Genomic DNA, 21523 nt, shown 5'->3' on the forward strand with positions numbered 1-21523 from the left:
GAAGTGACGTCACGGGAGGCAGGCGAGCGATTCCATGGTTACCTAGGAGAAGAGAGGCTGGTTTCTCAGCTGCCGGGTCATGTGTTTGGTTCTCGGGCCCTCCGGCGTCGGGAAGACTCTGCTGATGAAGAGGCTGCAGAATATCCTTCAGAGAGTGGCTTGGTTGTAGTGAGGACTACTACCCCCAGTCATACATGACTACTATCCTCAGTGTTGTCTGTCCAGGGCAGTTCCATTGTCTATACAGTGGCCTTGTAACATACCCCTTGGTAGCTTTCATATCATTGGTGAGCTGGGATGCACCATGCTTTTAAAAGAGGTTCTGCAGCAGCTGAGGTGTGCTATCATTTCTAAGCATATAGGAAGTCGCAACGAAATCCTGTGACCCATAAATACATTTAATGGTAACCAGGAAAACTTCCCATTTTTCATTTTCCTTTTTACTCGCAGCCCTCCAAAGCCATAACTTTTTTATTTTTCCATTCACATAGCCGTATGAGGGCTTTATTTATTTATTTGCGTGACAAGATGCACTTTCTAATGGCACCATATACGGTTGCCTAAAATGTGGTGGGAAATGGAGAAAAAAATCCAAATAGGATGGAATTATATATATATAAAAAAAAAAAAAAAACTCATTCCTCCAGTTTTATTGTTTTAGGTTTATTTTTCACACCATTTCCTAGGCGTAAAATTGACCTGTTACTTTTATTCTCCAGGTCAGTATGATTACAGCAATACCACATATGTATAGTTTTTTTTTTCTTGCATTTTTAATACTGAAAAAAAAAAAATATTTGAAAATTGTTTTTTTTCTTTTCATCGCCATATTCTGACCACTAACTTTTTTGTAGTTATGTGTATGGAGATGTGTGAGGGCTCATTTTTTTGTGGGGATCACTGAAGGCTGTACGGGAGGAGACGACATTTAGAAAAGCTGTATATCTTCCTGTGATCACTGGCTGTACGGGAGGTGATGACATGAAGTAAAGCTCCTGTATATCTCCCTGGGGTCACTGGAGGCTGTATGGGAGGAGGTGACATTTAGAAAAGATGTATATCTTCCTGTGATCACTGGCTGTACGGGAGGTGATGACATGAAGTAAAGCTCCTGTATATCTCCCTGGGGTCACTGGAGGCTGTATGGGAGGAGGTGACATTTAGAAAAGATGTATATCTTCCTGAGGTTACTGAAGGGTGTACTGGAGGAGATGACATGAAGAAAAGCCCCTGTGCAGTGGCGTAGGGATCGCCATAGCACTGGGGGCCCGTCTGGGCCGCCTTCTGTTGATTATTTTATTTTTTTATTTACACACAGGCAGCCAGGCCCGAGCCGCGGACCGCCCGCCCACTACACTAGACTAGTGTAGTGGGCGCGGGCGGTCCGCGGCTCGGGCCTGGCTGGGGAGAAGGAGTCAGGACTAGAGCAGGGCGCACGCAGGGCCGGGCAGACACAGAGGCTGGGGACGGGGAGGCTCCAGCCAGGCGACTGAATAACTCAAAAGATCCGATGGTATATTCTAACCCCCAGGCATTCCCATGGTGACGGGGATGCTTGCCTGGGGGTTAGAATATACCATCGGATCTGAGTTTTCACGCTCTCAGTGAGATCGTGAAAACTCAAATCCGATGGTATATTCTAACCCCCAGGCGTTCCCATGGTGACAGGGACGCCTGCCTGGGGGTTAGAATATACAGGGCCACGCCGCTCACAGGAGCACATTTATAAACTAATCAGTAACTTTAATCATTGACATTGCTGATCTCTTTACTTGGATACCTTACTTTGTCTTAGCTCCGGTAATAGCAGGCAGTGCGGGGGGCGGCGCTCACTCACTGACGTCACGCGCCTGCTCCTCCCACTAGGCGGTGCAGGCACGTGACGTCAGTGAGTGAGCGCCGCCCGCACTGCCTGCTGTTACCGGAGCTAAGACAGAGTAAGATATCCAATCCAAGTAAAGAGATCAGCAATGATTAAAGTTAAAGGGCTTCTGTCACTCCACTAAACAAATATTTTTTTTTTGTCTCCTTAAAATCCTTATGCTGCGATTTCTCAATATATAGGGCTATTACACAGTTTGGTTCAGTGGTTATATAAAAAAACGGACTTTTATAATATGCAAATTACCTCTCTAGCAGCAGGTAGGGCGGCTACCTGCTGCTAGCAGCCGCATCCTCCATTCATAATGACGCCCCCTCCTCATGTTGATTGACAGGACCAGCCAATGCGCTCGTCCTCTGACTGGCCCTGTCTGCGTCTTAAATCTCGCGCCGGTCTTCAGTTGGCGCAGGCACTGAGTGGAGGACGCTCGCTCAGCGCACTGAGGATGGAGCGGCCGAGCGAGCGTCCTCCCCTCAGTGCGCCTGAGCCGACTCAAGACAGGTACGGCGCCGGCGACAGATTTTGAATGCAGACAGGGCCAGCAGAGAACGAGCGCATCCGCTGGCCCTGTCAATCAACATGAGGAGGGGGCGTCATTATGAATGGAGGATGCGGCTGCTAGCAGCAGGTAGCCGCCCTACTTGCTGCTAGAGAGGTAATTTGCATATGATGTCAGTTTTTTTTATATAACTACTGAACCAAACTGAGTAATAGCCCTATATATTGATCGCAGCATAAGGATTTTAAGGAGACAAAAAAAAAAATGAGTTTAGTGGAGTGACAGAAGCCCTTTAAAGTTACTGATTAGTTTATAAATGTACTCTGAGCGTCGGGGAGGGGGATCTGTGGATGGCACTGTTTAGTGGAGGGGGATCTGTGGATGGCACTGTTTAGGGGAGGGGGGATCTGTGGATGGCACTGTTTAGGGGAGAGGGATCTGTGGATGGCACTGTTTAGGGGAGGGGGATCTGTGGATGGCACTGTTTAGGGGAGGGGGATCTGTGGATGGCACTGTTTAGGGGAGGGGGATCTGTGGATGGCACTGTTTAGGGGAGGGGGATCTGTGGATGGCACTGTTTAGGGGAGGGGGATCTGTGGATGGCACTGTTTAGGGGAGGGGGATCTGTGGATGGCACTGTTTAGGGGAGAGGGATCTGTGGATGGCACTGTTTAGGGGAGGGGGATCTGTGGATGGCACTGTTTAGGGGAGGGGGATCTGTGGATGGCACTGTTTAGGGGAGGGGGATCTGTGGATGGCACTGTTTAGGGGAGGGGGATCTGTGGATGGCACTGTTTAGGGGAGGGGGATCTGTGGATGGCACTGTTTAGGGGAGGGGGATCTGTGGATGGCACTGTTTAGGGGAGGGGGATCTGTGGATGGCACTGTTTAGGGGAGGGGGATCTGTGGATGGCACTGTTTAGGGGAGGGGGATCTGTGGATGGCACTGTTTAGGGGAGGGGGATCTGTGGATGGCACTGTTTAGGGGAGGGGGATCTGTGGATGGCACTGTTTAGGGGAGGGGGATCTGTGGATGGCACTGTTTAGGGGAGGGGGATCTGTGGATGGCACTGTTTAGGGGAGGGGGATCTGTGGATGGCACTGTTTAGGGGAGGGGGATCTGTGGATGGCACTGTTTAGGGGAGGGGGATCTGTGGATGGCACTGTTTAGGGGAGGGGGATCTGTGGATGGCACTGTTTAGGGGAGGGGGATCTGTGGATGGCACTGTTTAGGGGAGGGGGATCTGTGGATGGCACTGTTTAGGGGAGGGGGATCTGTGGATGGCACTGTTTAGGGGAGGGGGATCTGTGGATGGCACTGTTTAGGGGAGGGGGATCTGTGGATGGCACTGTTTAGGGGAGGGGGATCTGTGGATGGCACATAGGAAGGGGTGGGGTATCTGTGGATGGCACATAGGAAGGGGTGGGGTATCTGTGGATGGCACATAGGAAGGGGTGGGGTTTAGAGAGAAAGGGGTTTGGCCTTGACAGGAAGGGGTGGGTCAAATTTATATTAGGGTGGTGCCCGAGTTTAGTCTCGCCTAGGGCAGCACAAAACCAAGATACACCACTGCACTGACCACGTCGCTGCTGCCGGCCGCGCTGGAGGACGGAGGAAGTAGTGAGCACTTGGCACTGACTTACGTGCTCCCTCCCCGCTCCGCCTCCTGGCTCGGCTGCTCCGCTGCTGTGGTCTCTGCTCAGTCGCTTGCCTGACTGGGTGGGAGCTCTCTACATTTTTTTTTGCTATGGACCCCATGCATTTCTAGCTACGCCCCTGCCCCTGTGTGTCTCCGTGTGATCACTAGAGGCTGTATAGCTGGAGATGACATGAGGAGGGGCTCACTGGAGGCTTTACGGGAGGAGAAGACATGACGAAAAGCTCCTGTATATCTTGTTACCAGTGGGGTACCTCAGGGATCTGTTCTGGGACCCATATTGTTTAATATCTTTATCAGCGAAATTGCAGAAGGCCTCGATGGTAAGGTCTGTCTTTTTGCTGATGACACAAAGATTTGTAACAGGGTTGATGTTCCTGGAGGGATACACCAAATGGAAAAAGACTTAGGAAAACTAGAGGAATGGTCAAAAATATGGCAACTAAAATTTAATGTTGAATGTGCAAGATAATGCACCTGGGCCGTAAAAACCCAAGAGCAGAATATAAAATCAGTGATACAAAGGATGGTGGGCCTTGAGGAACTCGGTCATAAATGAAACTTGGAGGGACACACAGTTCAGGATAATGCACAATGCCATATATGCTTTCAATCTCCCGACGGCGCCTAACAGACCGGACAGGATCACTAGTTGTCCAAAGTGTAAGGTGAAGCACACTGATCTATATCATGGTTTATGGTCCTGCCCTCAAATTCAAAGCCTGTGGTCCCAGGTAGCCCAGATCTCAAAGGATAGTTGGAACCTGAAGGTCCCATTAAGCCCAATGATCTTTTTGTTTCATTATTGGGAGGAACTAAAGGATGGGGTCCTTGTGGAGCGTAGACTGCCTACCCTCTTCCATGCACTTTGCATGGTAGCTAAGAGGAGCATTTTGCAACGCTGGCTCCAGCCTCTGGTCCCTTCTAGGGATGACATTCTAGCTGGTCTTAAAGAACTGTTAGCTCTGGAGCGAGGAGATGTAATAAGACATAAGGAAGGGAAGGGAGGCAAGTTTCTTAAGAAATGGAGAGGTTTCCTAATCCAGTTCTTCACTGATTCCGAGATTGATAATATTATGAAACCTTTTGCATTAACAAAGTGGTATTTAGAGGAGTAATTGAAAGGGACGCTAGGTCGCTTGGCACAATGATATTCTTATTTTTTGATCGTTTGAGAATTTGCCCCTAAGTCGACATGATATCTCTGGCCCTTGTCTGTCAAGAGGCTTGGCAATTGTTCTGGCAGGACAAAAAGAAAAGAAAGTTAATTGGTTTTGATTTGGGGTTGGGAGGATGGGGGGGGGAGGGGATTTAGGTTTTTGGTTGGAGGGGGTGGGGGAAACACCTTAGGAGGTACTTGTCTCTTGGGGTCAATTTGTTGCGTATCTCTACTGCCTAACCAGGCATTAATGTATGCTATATGAAAAATGATATGTAACAGGCATGCTTTGCTTTGTTCTCTGTATTTTTGTATTTTATGTTATATCCTTTAAATGAAAATAAAAATTGTCTTTGGAAAAAAAAAATCAGTGATACAGTCCTAACCTTAGTATCTGAGGAAAGGGATTTAGGGGTCATTATTTCAGAAGACTTAAAGGTAGGCAGACCATGTCATAGAGCAGCAGGAAATGCTAGCAGAATGCTTGGGTGTATAGGGAGAGGCATTACCAGTAGACAGAGGGAGGTGCTCATGCCGCTCTACAGAGCACTAGTGAGACCTCATCTGGAGTATTGTGCTCAGTACTGGAGACCATATCTCCAGAAGGATATTGATACTTTGGAGAGAGTTCAGAGAAGAGCTACTAAACTGGTACATGGATTGCAGGATAAAACTTACCAGGAAAGATTAAAGGACGTTAACATGTATAGCTTGGAAGAAAGACGAGACAGAGGGGATATGATAGAAACTGCTAAATACATAAAGGAAATCAACAAGGTAAAAGAGGAGAGAATATTTAAAAGAAGAAAAACTGCTACAAGAGGACATAGTTTTAAATTAGAGGGGCAAAGGTTTAAGAGTAATATCAGGAAGTATTACTTTACTGAGAGAGTAGTGGATGCATGGAATAGCCTTCCTGCAGAAGTGGTAGCTGCAAATACAGTGAAGGAGCTTAATCATGCATGGGATAGGCATAAGGCCATCCTTCTTATAAGATAGGGCCAGGGGCTATCCATAGTACTCAGTATAGTGGGCAGACTAGATGGGCCAAATGGTTCTTATCTACCGACACATTCTATGTTTCCTGGGATCACTGGAGGCTGTACTGGAGGAGAGATGACAGTATCAGGCTGTGATTTTTCTTCTTGATGTCACTTGCAGGTTTCCCCCTTACACAGAACCACAAAGTAAACGTATCCTCCACCTCCCCCTCGTCTGCCCCCTGAATGTTGTACCTAGATCCTAGTGTAGCTTGAAGACTCTAAGTCTCTGTGCTTTGATGTGATGCCATGATCTAAGCTCTAGTCCTTATATTGTAGGATGGAAAGCCATGATGTTTTCCATATCTACCAGCAGTGAAAGGGTAATGCCTGAATTAGCAGGAGGACTACCTGACCTCCGTCACAATATGCGGCATTAGATGTGTTTCTATCTTTGAGCTTTTCTTAACCTTATCCTGTACAGCTATGTGCTAAAGAGTCAGCCGATCTAGGAGACGCGCCTCCCACCCAGCCCACTGTAAGTTACCAGCATCATCCAGATTCATTATGGGGGGAGGGACATGGACTTAAAGAGCACCATCAGCAGGATCAGCACCATTAAACCAGGCACCCTGATCCTGCTGATTTAAAATATCAGTCTTGCGGAAATCAGTTGTGATTAGAGATGAGCAAATTTCTTCAAAATTCGATTTGGCTGCTTCTCCGAATAAAAAAAAATAATAATTTGCTTCGTGACAATACATGATCACGGCATCTGAGTTTAAAAACAGTGTAAAATTAACAATAAAAAAATAATTACATCAAGCTTACCGCCTCCATTCGCGCCGCACGGGATTTCGGGTGAGATCTTCAAGCAAGATGGAGGCTGGCGCCCTGTCGCGAGCAAATGGAGGAGGTAAGTTTGAATGTTTTTTTTATTCTATTTCATGATCAAATTATTGGTGACATCCTCGGGCCCTATTAAACTAAACCCTTGACCTATACTTTTTTAACCTTTTTTTTTGTTGTTGTTTCCCCCCCCAGCAATAATAACACAGAGACTTGAGTCGGATTTAATCGGCCACAGCAGCCATTTTATTAACCAAAATTACATAATAATTTTATTTTAACAATAATTTAAACCAGACGAGGGAGGTCCTAGAAGCCCCAACATGTATAAATCCACAAACCAAAAACTGGACAATCCACCTTGCCTCCAGCCGTAGAACACCAGCCCGGAGCCACCAACTGATAGACGCCTCACCGAATAACCAAGTGCCCAATCCTGAGAGTCCAGCCCCACCATTGAGGCCCTCCCATTCTCGAGCAGCAACCCATTCCACCAGCTCCGAGGACCTCCCACCGCCAACAACGCTCAACTTGACCACTCTATAATCCTTAAGCTTGCGCGTTCCTCCAAACCCCTAAGGCCCTCCCTCCCTGGAGACCCAGCAACCACAGATCAATCCCCACCGCATTAAGGTGAACATCGTCTGCCCTTCAAAATTCCCCCACACCCGAATCAAGTTTCACATGCTTAACTGCCACCGCTCTTGGCCTCAATCTCCCTGTTCACCTTTTATACGGGCCCTGTTAACCCCTTGTACGGACCTTGCCTCCTGCCAGGTTTTCCTAAGAACAATGTCAGACCACACTGTTACCAACTGCGGAAACAATGACCAAAGCCTCAACAAATCAAATTTGATATCTCTGATCAGTTCCCTTACCGGTCTAACTCCCAAATCATTGCCCTAAACGTGAAGCACTAAAATGTCCAGAGACCTATATAACCTCACAAAACGATGAACCTCCTTCAACACACTCCCCCAAAACATGCCTTGCGACCCCAGCCACTTCACAACCGCGACTTCTCTCTTAAAACCCAATTGGCATCCGTTCGGCCAAACATCTGCCCTCAGCGATCCCCAGAAAACAAGAGTGCCCAAGGATCCAGACTAACGCCGGGGAAGAACCTGCAATTTAACCACAAAAATAACACGTTACTGTAAATCCTGCCATAACTACCCCTTATAAACTACCTAGCCGCACGTAGCAACGAAACCTGATGGATTCTCATCTTCCAATTCTTTTTATAAAATCGTCGCTCATCCCTAACCTAGCTGCCTCAGTTGTTGCCCCAATTCTGAAAGAGTGACCCGTAAAGTCCATTGGGCCCACCCCTAATAAACATTTCTTAAAAACAGCCACACATTGGAACCTTGAAAGAAACGACCCATCGCCATGTCTCAGAAGCAGACCACAATCGAAACTCACACCTTCCCTATAAACCTGCAGACACCTCACGGGACACAACGAACACTCCGGCACCGAAAATAAGGTAACATACCGCCCTCTGCTCTCTGTATCAGTCTTAGACGCCCGAAGCCTAATAACCACCCTGTCACAGAACAGGTCCACATCCTCCCCCTAAAGACCCCCAGTAACGCTAACACTCTTGGACACCAACTCACCCAAACGAAACGCCCCAAAAAAGGCCAGAGAAAAAGCCAACTGAAACAACCGAACTTCCCCTAAAAAAACTACATAATAATTCGGCCTGTCGACCAATTCTTAACAGCAAAGTGAACAACATGTTCGCTTACCCCTTCCTCCAACCCTTCAAAACCTGTCTCACCAGAAAAGCTTTAGTAACATCAGCCATGCCCCTTAACTTAAACCTGAATGCCAAGCCTACTACACATTTGTTTAATTGTGCCACTGTCCAACCCTGCTCCTTGCCATGACCCAGGAATAACAACAATGGTATTTCACCCTCGTCTACTCTCGCCCCTACTGTTTCACACCACTGCTCCCACTTCCTCCAAGCTCTCCCATACGCGGCCCAAGTGCCTGCACTCAAAGAAGCCTGCAAAAGCCATTCTACGGTACCTCCAAGAGCTCCCACAACGACCCCGGATATTCCAGCCCTTCGGATTCCGGTTCCGAAGCCAACTGTCGAAACCGCTCCCACTACAAACAAGAAAGAGCATCCGCAATGCAATTAGAAACCCCAGGCACATGAACCGCCACCACTCATGCATTAAACGATAAACAGAGCAACACCAGGTGCTGCAATAAACGAACCACTGGGGGAGACGATGCGGTCAAACCATTGATTGCCTGCACCACTCCCAGGTTATTGCAATGAAAACGCACCTTCCTGTTCCTGAATCTATCGCCCCACAGCACCATTGCAAGAACTATGGGAAAGAGCTCCAAGAGAGCCAAATTTCTGACCCACCCCCGTAAAACCCAGGATTCTGGACACCGATTCGCACACCACTGGCCATGACAATATGCCCCAAAACCAACCCCCGCCCCCCCCCCCCCCAGCTGCATCTGTAAAAAACTCTAAATCAAAACTATCTACCACATCCCCCATCACCAACGCTCTACCATAAAAAAAAAAAATTTAAACTGCCCAAACCTCCAAATCTTTCTTCAATTCCCGACCCAACCTGATGAAGTGATGGGGAGCAACAGCCGTAGCTGCCACCAACTGTTCGACCTATCGGCATAATTCTACAAGCAAAGTTTAACTTCCCTAAAAGAGACTGTAGGTCCCACAGACAAATTTTTTACGACCTCGCCTTGTCGACACCCTCTCGCAAATCATAAACCTTCTCCTCAGGAAGCCGACACTCCATTTTTCTCGCCCATTCCATTGGGGGACACAGACCATGGGTATAGCTTAGGCCATTACTAGGAGGAGACACTATGCAAATAAGAAAAAACAGCTCCTCCTCCACTGGCTATACCCCCATGCTCCAACAGGAGGACCTCAGTTTTAGCTTAGTGTCGGATTAGGAGGTGACACTCCTGCTCATGCAGGGTTGTCCCTGTAGTTTTTTCTTCTCCTGTTTGTTTTTTTTCTAAACAGAGGACGCAGGGTCGCATGGTGCGTCCATGGTCTCTCAGTGGAGCGAGCGCCGGGGTCGAATGGCCGTCCCCGGCTACCTCCCTTTCCCCCCAGAAGATAAGTGGAACCGGGCTCGACCTGCAGCTCCGGTGGCCTACCAGATCTGGGGTCACCTAGTCCTGCCCTCTATCCAGTGCACTGCCACTCCTTGTGCCAGATGACTGAAGAGGTGACCCCCTGCTGGTCCGGTACAGAGGGTGAAGACTGCAGGACTCAGACTCTTGCCTTGCTTCGGGACGGGATCATCCACCCCCTCCACCAAACCAGCCCAGTCCCTCCTCCACCCCTTTGGAGCCCGCGGAGCCCTCCTGGGCCTCTGCCATAGCTAGGGCGGCCGCGGACTTGGCCCAAGTCTCACGCAGGGCCATGGCCTTTATGGAACGCATGGCGGCCACTGATCCACCGCCTGTGGTGCCTGTGGTTAGCACTGCTCCACCTCCCGGTGCCCCCCCACAGAGGATGCTCGACCGTTAAGAGGCAGCGTACGCAGCAGCATCCCTCCTCGGATGACTCTGCTTCCCCCCATCGTCTGGAGGCGTGTACAGCCTCTCCCTCTCGCAGGGATTACAGGTCTGAAGGGGAAAGGTCCGGCTCGGACGAGGACACGGAGCCGGAACCCTCACCTAAGCTCTCTACCATGGTGGCAGACTTGGTCACGGCGGTACGTGACACCTTTGACATCCAGGGGGAACCTCCTTCTACTAGTAGCCAGGAATTCCCCCTCTTCCACTCCAGAAAACCGGAGGCAGTCACATTCCCCATTCATGGCGAGTTCGCCAAGGTCCTTTCTAAGGCTTGGGAACGCCCTAATCACAGTTTTTCTGCTACAAGGCGCATGGATACTCTTTATCCTTTCCCGGCAGATAACGTGCAGCAGTGGTCTTCTCCTCCTAAGGTCGACCCGCCGGTGGCCAGATTGGCTAAGAATACGGCAATACCAGTCCTGGACGGGTCCTCCCTACAGGACTCTGTTGATAGGCATTTGGACTCTCTTTCCAAAGCCACCTTCTCTCTGGCGGGCACAGGTCTGCGGCCCGTGTTCGCCTCGGCCTGGGTAGCCAGGGCGCTTTCGGTGTGGTTGCAGCGCCATCATCAGGACCTCGCGATGCAGGATGCCTCTGCGGACACCCTGAACTTCATCCTCCAGATGTCCCAGGCGACAACATTCCTCTGTGAGGCCTCATTGGATGTCAGCACTCTCTTTGCGCGGATTTCGGCCCTCTCGGTCACGCAGCGCAGGGAGGTCTGGTTGAAGGTCTGGGACGCCGACGCTTCCTCCAAGCGCTCCCTCATTAACCTCCCCTTTGCGGGCTCCAGGCTCTTCGGGGCTAAGCTGGATGAGACGCTACGGGGGGCAAGAGTACACACCTGCCCCAATCTAGATCCAAGCGTGCCTTCAGAGCTCGCCCCTCTAGAAACCAGTCCTTTCAGCGCTTTTCCTCCTCCAGGTCTGCGACAGCCCCCTCCTCCGGCGGCTCTCAGGACTCCCGCAAGAAGCCTTCCTTTAAGCCTCAACCTTCCTGGTGCCCGCGGGCACAGTTCCAGGGGAGTTCTGCCTGCCCCACGGTTCCCAAGCAGTCCCCCGCCTGAAGGGGCGCCCCCACCGCTTGCGGTGGGGGGCCGTCTGCTCTCCTTTCAGCATGTCTGGAGAGCTCACATTCAAGACGCCTGGGCCCTGGAAATTGTAACTTCCGGTTACAAGATAGAATTTGTTTCCAGACCTCCGGAATGTTTCTTTCCGTCTCGTGTTCCGGGGGATCCGGCCCGAGCCTCGGCCCTTTTACAAGCGGTTTCTTCCCTTCTGGTCAGGGGAGTAGTTGTCCCAGTTCCTCTGGAGGAACAGGGGGCAGGTTTCTACTCAAATCTCTTTTGTAGTGCCAAAGAAGGAGGGATCAGTGCATCCGGTCCTAGACCTGAAGCTGTTAAACAAGTCCCTGCGGGTGAGGAGGTTCCGGATGGAGTCCCTCCGCTCCGTTATTGCTTCTCTTCTTCCAGGGGAGTTCCTCGCGTCGATGGACATCCGGGACGCCTATCTGCATGTCCCTATCGCAGAATCTCACCACAGGTTCCTGTGCTTCGCCATTGGCGACCGTCATTATCAGTTCGTCGCCCTTCCCTTTGGGCTGGCGACAGCCCCTTGGGTATTCACAAAGATCTTGGCGCCGATCATGGCGCTTCTCCGTACCAGAGGGGCATATCTCTGCTGCCCTACCTGGACGACATTCTGATAAAGGCTCCCTCTCGTCCCCAGGCCGAAGACAGTGTCAGGATCACTGTTCAGACTCTGCAACAGTTCGGCTGGCTGATCAACTTCCCGAAGTCCTCTCTCCAACCTTCACAGAGGGTGACCTTCCTGGGGATAATTATGGACACTACTGCAGCCCGGGTATTTCTCCCGGATTGCAAGTTCTCACGGATACGGGAGTCGATGTCTTGCCTTCTGCATTCCCCGTGTCTCTCCATCCGGGAGTGCATGCAGGTTCTGGGGCTTATGGTGGCCTTTGCCCAGTTTCACACTCGGCCTCTGCAGCAGGCGATCCTGTCCTTCTGGGATGGAACATCGAGGGGTCTGGACTCTCGGATCCGCCTTCCTCCTCGGGTTCGCATGGACCTCCAGTGGTGGCTGTCCCCTCAGAATCTGACATCGGGGAAATCCTTCCTCCCAATCTCCTGGACAGTCGTCACCACCGATGCCAGTCTCCTGGGTTGGGACGGCGTTCTCCGGGCTCGGACGGTTCAGGGGGTGTGGTCAAAAGTGGAAGCCCGCCTTCCGATCAACATATTGGAGCTCAGAGCAATTTTCCTCTCTCTGTCTCATTGGACCCCCCTCCTAGCGGGTCTCCCAGTAAGGATCCAGTCGGACAATGCCACAGCCGTGGCCTACATCAATCATCAGGGCGGAACCCGCAGCCGGCCGGTGATGCAGGAGGTGAAGAGGATCCTTCAGTGGGCGGAGGCTCACGTTCCAATATTGTCTTCAGTGTACATCCCAGGGGTCGAGAACTGGACGGCGTACTTTCTCAGCCGCAACAGGGTGGATCCGGGAGAGTGGTCTCTGCATCCGGACGTATTCGAGGACGTCTGTCGCCGTTGGGGCCGCCCGGACGTGGACTTGATGGCGTCCAGGCTCAACAACAAGGTTCCCACGTTCCTGGCTCGGGTTTCGGAGGCATACGGGGTGGACGCTCTGGTGTCTCCGTGGCAAGACTTCGCACTCCTCTATGTCTTCCCACCACTACCTCTACTCCCAAAGGTTCTTCGCAGGGTCGCGGCAGAAGGAATCCCGATTGGCCTCTCCGCACCTGGTTCTCGGAGGTCACTCGGATGCTGGCAGACGTTCCGTGGCCTCTTCCTCTCAGGGAGGACCTGCTGTCTCAAGGACCTCTCTTCCACCAGAATTTACAGCCACTTCGTTTAACGGCGTGGCTGTTGAAACCGCCATCTTGAAGAGGAGGGGCTTCTCGGACTCGGTCGTGAAGACCATGATCAAAGCCAGGAAACCGGCTTCCTCCAGGATATACTATCGTACCTGGAAGGCCTTTCTTGCCTTTTGTGAGAAGATAGGCGTTTTTCCCCTTCATTTCTCCGTTCCGGTGGTCCTCTCTTTTCTCCAGTCGGGTCTCTAGATAGGAATGTCCCTGAGCTCTCTGAAGGGTCAGGTCTCTGGCTCTGCTAGGTCTGGTGAGGACCTTCCTGCAGGGGGTGGCGCATTCGGTCCCTCCGTATGTCCCTCCTCTGCCCCCCTGGGATCTGAACCTGGTTCTGTCTTCTCTCCAGACGGCTCCTTTTGAGCCCCTGAGGGACATTTCCCTGAGTCTTCTCACCTGGTGGCCATCACCTCTATCAGGAGGGTATCTGAGCTGGCCGTCCCTTTCCTCAAAAGAGCCCTTTTTGGTCTTCCACAAGGACAAGGTGGTACTGCGCCCAGTCCCTTCTTTTTTGCCCAAGGTGGTCTCCGCCTTCCACCTTAACGAGGACATAGTCCTGCCATCCTTTTGCCCCGCCCCGGCGAACCCCAAGGAGCGCGCTCTCCATTCTCTGGATGTTGTCCGTGCTTTACGGGTGTACCTATCGGTTACTGCCCCATTTCGCCGATTGGACTCCCTTTTTGTGGTTCCCGAGGGGCCTCGTAGGGTCTGGCGGCCTCCAAGGCCACTGTGGCTCGGTGGATTCGGTCCACTATTGCCATGGCCTATAGGTCCCGGGGTAGGGTTCCCCCAGCGGGGGTTACCGCGCACTCCACCGGGGCCTCCTGGGTTAGGCGCAATCGAGCCTCTACATCACAGCTTTGTAAGGCGGCCACCTGGTCGTCCTTACATACCTTTACAAAGTTCTACCAGCTGAACTCTCTGGCCTCGGCTGATGCTGCCCTAGGGCGCAAGGTATTGCAGGCTGTGGTTCCTGTTTAACCGTTGGACGTTTCCCTCTGGAGGTGCTGGTCTTTCCCACCCCATGGACTCCTCTAGGACGTCCCATGGTCTGTGTCCCCCAATGGAATGGGCGAGAAAAGGAGATTTTTTGTGAAACTCACCTGTAAAATCTTTTTCTCGTCTTTTCCATTGGGGGACACAGCTCCCACCCATTCTTGTCTGTTACAGGAGGGGTTGGTTCTATTCTATTAGGACCTTATGGTTAACGGCCTGAAAGCGGTATTCCTAGGTTCTGTTGTTCTTTGTTAATATTTGGTCTTTGGTCTCCTTCTCCTACTGCTTTTGCACGCACTGAGGTCCTCCTGTTGGAGCATGGGGGTATAGCCAGTGGAGGAGGAGCTGTTTTTTCTTATTTGCATAGTGTCTCCTCCTAGTAATGGCCTAAGCTATACCCATGGTCTGTGTCCCCCAATGGAAAAGACGAGAAAAAGATCTTACAGGTGAGTTTCACAAAAAATCTCCTTTTTTCCGTATTTATCACTATACCTAAAAAACTCAATTCGGTCATTGGACCCACAGTCTAATCTGCAGCAAACGGCACACCAAAGTACGCAAAAATTGACTAACGTAGACAACAAGAGAAAACAAACCCTCGAACCCGCCGGTCCTAAACACAGAAAATCATCCAAGTAATGGATAATGGATGAACACCCCGCCACGTCAGCCACTACCCATTCCAAGAAAGAACTAAACGCTTCAAAATATGCACACGACGCGGAACAACCCATCGGTAAACATCTATCCACAATACAACCCAACAGATGTAAACTATCGGGGTTAACCGGGAGTAACCGAAAGACCGCCTCAATATCGGTCTTATCCAACAGGGTCCCTGGGCCCAATTTCTTAACCCATGCCGCAGCCGCATTAAATGACGTATAGACCACCGAACAAAGTTCAGGATTGATACCGTCATTGACCGACACTCCTTTTGGAAAAGACAGATGGTGTATAAGCCGAAACTTGTTCGGCTTCTTTTTGGGCACTAACCCCAGCGGCGACACCCTCAAGTTGACATACGGTGGTTCCTCAAAAGGCCCATCCATCCTGCCCAAAGAAACCTCTTTTGCCAACTTTTCCGACACTATTTTCGGATACACTATAGCCGAGCGCAAATGTTTTCGCGATAAAACCACCGGCAATGGGTTCGACAGAATACTAAACCTCCCAAAAAAAAACTTTCCTTCACAATTCCACCTTCTCCTGATTGGGATACCTATTTAAGTACCACTCCATTCTTTCCACCTGTACTAGAGTCAGACCCTTTTGCAGCGGTGTCCGACCCTCTTTGCCTGTTACCTTTGAAGCAACGATTGGCTCCGTGATTACCCCCGCAAGCTGTACACTCATGCTTAAACTTGCATTTTGCCCTGAACTTGCAGCTTCCTTCGTTAAAAAGAAAGCACAATCCTTTGGCGGACGCCACTTAAAGAGTGAACTGCCCTGACCCTCCTGTATCTCCCCCGAAAGGACAGCCCCTGCCGCCCCAGCGCCATCACCCTTAACCATAAACTAATATCTTTATGGTCCCGCCTTTCTCTGCCGGAATTGCTCATCATACCTGAGCCACCCTGAACCCCCGTACACCCTGTACGCCTCCCCAATCGCGTCCAGGTCACAAAAAAGAGCCAAGCAACACTCTGGTGTCTTTTCCCCAATGACACTCGCCAATATAGCAAACGCCTGTAACCAATTGGCGAAAGTGCGCGAGATGAGTCTATACCGGCGCTTTTCATCTTCTTCCTTTTTTCCTTCGACTATCCTTGACCTATCTAAGTTAAAAAGCTCCAGGGGGAGAAACGACAAAATATCAACGTACTCCCCCCCCCCCCTTCCATATACGCTCACATACTTCCTGCTTTAAGTGCTCCCCTAACGGACCCTCAAAACACACGTAAACCTGCCACATCATCCACCCTAGGCCTGTCCTCTTCACCCCCAACCTGGGTCTCCACCGACACTGATCCCCCCCCCCCCCGAGGCTGCGAGCCCTCCACGGCCCCACTGAAACCCGCACCTACCCCCCAAGCCGGTAACAGGGACGAACCTGATCCTCGTAAGCGACTCCACGGATTCTCCCTCTTTAAACGAACCGCTGGCAGCCTGCACCCCAGACACGTCCATGCTGGGTGCGCTCTCCCCATCTTCAGACACCACTTCATCTTCCTGTTGTCCCAGGTCAGGAAACTCCTGTCCGTGAACTCTTGGAGCCCTGCGCCCTCTAGTGGCCACTCCTGGCACAGGCTCTGTCCTCATGCTGAACTCTCTCCCTCTCCAAGAGGGAGTTCCTGCCAGGAACCCGCAGCTCCAGCTCCTGATCCCTGCCTCCTACTGGACTCCGCTGCGCAGATGGATTCCTCCCACACCGGGAGGACTATGTTAAAAGGCGCCCATCGTCCCCCTTTGTGGAGGGTCCCTAGAGGGGCTCCTGTGCCGAAGTTTCACTGGGGCTAAGGCGCACCGGCGGGCGAACCCACCGCTGCCGTCTCGCACATGGAGGTGGGCCTGCTGTACCCGGTGCCTCCCCCTGCAGTAAGCCTGACATCTGCTGATGAAGCCACTCCGGGCTCTAGGCCTCCACTGCCGCCCGCAACCTCCAAATCATCTCGTCGACGGACATCATGGTGAAATCACTGCTGCGCTTTTCTAACAGTTATTAAAATGGCCACCGGACACTGCCACTCAATATAAAGACCCCCAACCACTCCCCTATTACCACACCCCTCCACCCCCTTACTGCCCATTAACCCCATGCTTCCCAGGCCCTTACACCAAAATTTCTCATGATGGCCTACCCTTAGGGTAAACCTCTAGTCCGGCCTTACTGGATAAATCAATTCGCTTGAGGCGCCTTCTAGGCAAATCGAATTTATCCTGAAATTCGGATCGAATTCCACTTCGTGGGATTCGATTCGCTCATCTCTAGTTGTGATGTTCCTGAGAAAGAGGAAAAAAAAGGTTTATTATCCGTTATGCAAACAAGGTCTTCAGTGCACCAAGGGGCGGGGCCTAGCCATATAGTGCACCTCAGCTTTCCAGTGCTGACTCCACCCCTTTATGCATTGAAGTGAAACTGGATTACATACAAGAAAATGAGAACTTAGATTGTGAGCTCCATTGGGGACAGTTTGATGCTAATTAGGGATGAGCGAATTGACTTCGGATGCTTCATCCGCAGTCGATTCGCAAAAAACTTTGTTCTAATACTGTACGGAGTTCCCGCTCCGTACAGTATTAGAATGTATTGGCTCCAATGAGCCGAAGTTATTACTTTGCGAAGTCGCGTGAGACTTCGTGTGATAACTTCGGGAATTAATTATTACTGTAAAAAACCTTGGTACCGAACCTGGGTTTGGTACAAAGGTTTTCACTGAACATAGTGAATATACATCATCTTCTTAATATTATAATTTTTTATATTTTTTATCACCTTCTCAATAATGGGCGATGTTCTGAAGGTTGGCACCAACTTGACGGATCTGACAATACAGAGAACGCGTGTGACTGTGCGAGAGGTGGGGGGCTCCATGGTGCCTATCTGGCCCAGTTATTACGAGGACTGTCGGACCGTAGTGGTAAGACTGCATTGATGTGGCACCTCCTCGCCGGCTGGCAATGTCATTGTCTTCGTTGGTGACTTTCTGCAGAATCTGCTCCCTGTATATTTAATGTACATTTCTGATTTGTTTCCTCAATTCTAGTTCATTGTGGACGCTGCTAACCCGTATCAGGTATCTGCCTCTTGTATCCAGCTCCTGTCTATGCTGTCTGCCCCGGCTCTCTCCACAGTGTCGGTCCTCCTCGTCTTCAACAAAACGTAAGGAACACTCACCTTTAGCGCATGGCCCCAGAGTTAGGGTCCATTCACACATCCGTGTGTGTTTTGCGCAAAACATGGACACCGACAATGTGCATTCCGCATTTCCAGATCTGGGCAGCACATCGTGCGGCCCCATAGAAATGAATGGGTCCGCAATTCCGTTCCGCAAAATGCGGAACAGAATTGCAGACGTGTGAATGAAGCCTTAAAGGCGGTTTCCATTTTTAGTACCCAGACCCCACCCCGGACGTGTATGCTGTCTCTATGTATGATCTTACAGAGGATTACGAAGTACATTGCAGTCACCTTTTAGCTGTGAGAAAATGTAAAAAAATAAATAAATAAATGTTTCCATTTACTGACGGCAAACAAAATTCTTGAAAATGGTGATGAAATGAAGGAATACCAGAAAGTTCCTGTTGTTTTTACTCTGCGTTGCACTTTATTTTTTACCCATTCACTCGGCTCTTTCCGTAACTAGCATGGCGCCTATATGGAGCGTCAGGACTCCATTGAAGCCTCTCTTCATAGTGGTCATATTGATCGAAGGGATAGGGGATCAGGTTTTTAGTGGACGATTCAGAATAGAGACGTGACCCAGAGCTCTTGGATCTTCAATATAAAATCCAACTTTATTAAATACAATGAAAAGAAGTCTTTACACCGCCCTACTGGCATGTTCACTTACACGTTTCAGATATCATACCGACTATGAGTAAGGATATAGACATCCGAAACACGTTAACGAACATTCTAGTAGGGCGGTGTAAAGGCGTCTTTTCATTGTATTTTATATTGAAGATCTAGGAGCACTGGACTACTATCTCTACTCTAATCATCCTTCTAGCTAGCGCGCGCCGCTATTAACGTTGCATGCTACGTAGAATGGCGCAGTACAGTAATGGCAAGGTGTGTTGTGGCGCTCTGCATTAATAGCATAGAACACTGGTTGTAAAGGCTCATTCCCACGACTGGGCGTGGTGCCCGTATTGCGGACCGCAAACAGTGGTCCGCAATAGACGTGCACTGGCCGTGTGAACTCATTGTGAACCCATTGACATGTCCTATCTTTTGCGGAGCGGAGGCACGGATCCGAAGCCCACGGAAACACTTGGAAGCACTCCAGTGTGCTTTAGGGTCCGTGCTTCCGCACTGCAAAAGGTAGGACATGTCCTATCTTTTTGCCATATTTTGCGGATTGTGGACCCAAGTCAATGGGTCTGCACCGCAGTATGGGATTCACACAGCCGGTGCCCATGCATTGCAGACCGCTATTTGAATGAGCCCTTAAGATAATAATTGCTACATCTGTAGATGATAAATATGGCAGGTGGAATACCCCTTTAAGCCCTAAAGCTGTCAAGCCTCAGTAACCACACAAGGTTTACTACTTATTCCAGTAGCGGTAATTCGCTTGTCCATAAACTGTCCAGTCCGTCCATAAACAACAATTAAAGGGGTTGTGTCACCTCCAACACTGGTAGCATATCGCTAGGATAGGTGCAGGTCCCAACTCTGTGACCTGTCTCTATTTAGAACGGGGTCCCCAAAGTGAGCGAGAGTGCGAGGTATGCTCTCTATTTACTTCTATGGGACTTCCCAAAATAGCTGACCAAGCATGTTCGACTAATTTCGGAAGTCCTATAGAAACGAATAGAGAGTGCATGGCGCAAACAGTCACCGCTCTATTCACCTCTATGGCACTGCCGGAGAAAGCCAAGCCAGCGCTCAGCTATTTTGCACTACTTCTGTAGAAATGAATTGCGGGCGGATGCGCACACACAGCTGTCTGTTCTCTCGGCGGCCCTGTTGTAGATAGGTGTGTATCTGTCCAGAGATATCTGACATACTCTAGCGATATGCCACCAATGTTTTTGGGTGAGAATACCCCTTTAGCAACTGGGCAGTGTGCCCTTCACAACCTTCAGGGGTCCGTTCTCGATGTATCAGACAATGGGGGCATATTCTAGCAATGTGCCCTAATTGCCTTAGATAAAAATACCCCTTTAATGGAAATCACAGTAATTACTTTTGTCTATTTTGCAATGATGGGAACCACTTATAAAGAGAACGCTGCCCCCAGCCTAGAGGTGCACCTTCACCAGCACGGCATGCCGGAGACTAATGCGTATATTCTGTTCACTTGTAGGGATCTGCCATGCTGTATGTTATTGGCGGAGATGAAATCGCTGTTCCGATTGGATGACATCATAGCCTGCGCCAAGCAGCCAATCACTGTCATGGAAACTAGCGCCCTGGAGGGCACAGGACTTCAGGAGGTTTTGCAGTGGCTGCATTCATCGGCCAGTCACTAAGTAGAAGATATAATATTTTATATTTCTAATGTAAAAATATATCTCTGCACACACAGTCTACAGAAATGATTCTGGGTCCCTTAATAGTGTTTTTGTTGCTTGGTCGCTCAGTCTTTCAAGACGCAGCCTTTGTCTAATCAGACTCTATCCGTTCTTGTATTGTGAAGGATAGTCACTGACCTGGAACTTTTCTTGTACCCATCCCCTGACTGGTACTTTTCATTAAAGGGCATTCGTCAGCAGATTTGTACCTATGATACTGGCTGACCTGCAGCATTTGCGGAAGTTTCCATACATGCAAATGAGCCTCTAGGAGCAACGGGGGCGTTGCCGTTAAACCTAGAGGCTCTGCTTTCTCTGCACCTGCCGCACCCTCTCCACTTTGATTGACAGGGCCAGGTGTGATGATGTTTGTCAATCAAAGTGCAGAGGGCGCAGCAGTTGCAGAGAGAGCAGAGCTTCTAGGAGTAACAACAACGCCCCCGTTGCTCCTAGAGGCTAATTTGCACATATTAAAACTTCAGTTTTCTCAGCAATGCGGACACATATGAACATGGGACCAACACAGATGCCTTCAGCTGCCAAACGCACATGTAACATGTCAGCCAGTGTCATAGGTACAAATCTGATGACAAATGCCCTTTAATCTTGCCACTTAGACTATGGACTCCTTTGACATGGAAAAATGATTTAACATATGTAAGTGGTTACCATGTCTACAGTCTTCATTTATTTTGAGACCCCCAGATATTCAGTTGACTACCTGCTTCCTGTTACAGGTTTCTCATGTGGACGTGTCCCGCCTAGTAGTACATACTGGATGTGAGGTCTGTGTGTCCAGGATGCTGCTGTCTCCCCCCC

General features: G+C 50.1%; 1 protein-coding gene across 1 annotated transcript; it reads left to right on the forward strand.

Moving 5' to 3' along the window:
• Nucleotides 1–13: 13 nt before the first annotated feature.
• Nucleotides 14–21070, forward strand: ARL16 (ADP ribosylation factor like GTPase 16). The gene is made up of 6 exons (XM_040438707.1): nt 14–140; nt 6661–6716; nt 17986–18102; nt 18229–18344; nt 20497–20692; nt 20774–21070. The coding sequence occupies exons 1-5, from the start codon at nt 80–82 to the stop codon at nt 20660–20662; spliced, it is 516 nt and encodes a 171-aa protein (XP_040294641.1). The 5' UTR covers nt 14–79; the 3' UTR covers nt 20663–20692; nt 20774–21070.
• The last annotated feature ends 453 nt before the right edge of the window (nt 21071–21523 follow it).

The sequence above is a fragment of the Bufo bufo genome, chromosome 6 (genome assembly GCF_905171765.1).
Source record: "Bufo bufo chromosome 6, aBufBuf1.1, whole genome shotgun sequence".
Taxonomy (NCBI): domain Eukaryota; kingdom Metazoa; phylum Chordata; class Amphibia; order Anura; family Bufonidae; genus Bufo; species Bufo bufo.

What these genes read in the sequence shown, in the direction of transcription:
- ARL16 (XM_040438707.1), top strand. Translation starts at nt 80, where the DNA reads ATGTGTTTGGTTCTCGGGCCCTCCGGCGTCGGGAAGACTCTGCTGATG. An exon ending in CGCCTCCCACCCAGCCCACT is followed by an intron (nt 6,717 to 17,985) that starts GTAAGTTACCAG and finishes GATGTTCTGAAG; the next exon opens with GTTGGCACCAACTTGACGGA. An exon ending in AGGACTGTCGGACCGTAGTG is followed by an intron (nt 18,103 to 18,228) that starts GTAAGACTGCAT and finishes CCTCAATTCTAG; the next exon opens with TTCATTGTGGACGCTGCTAA.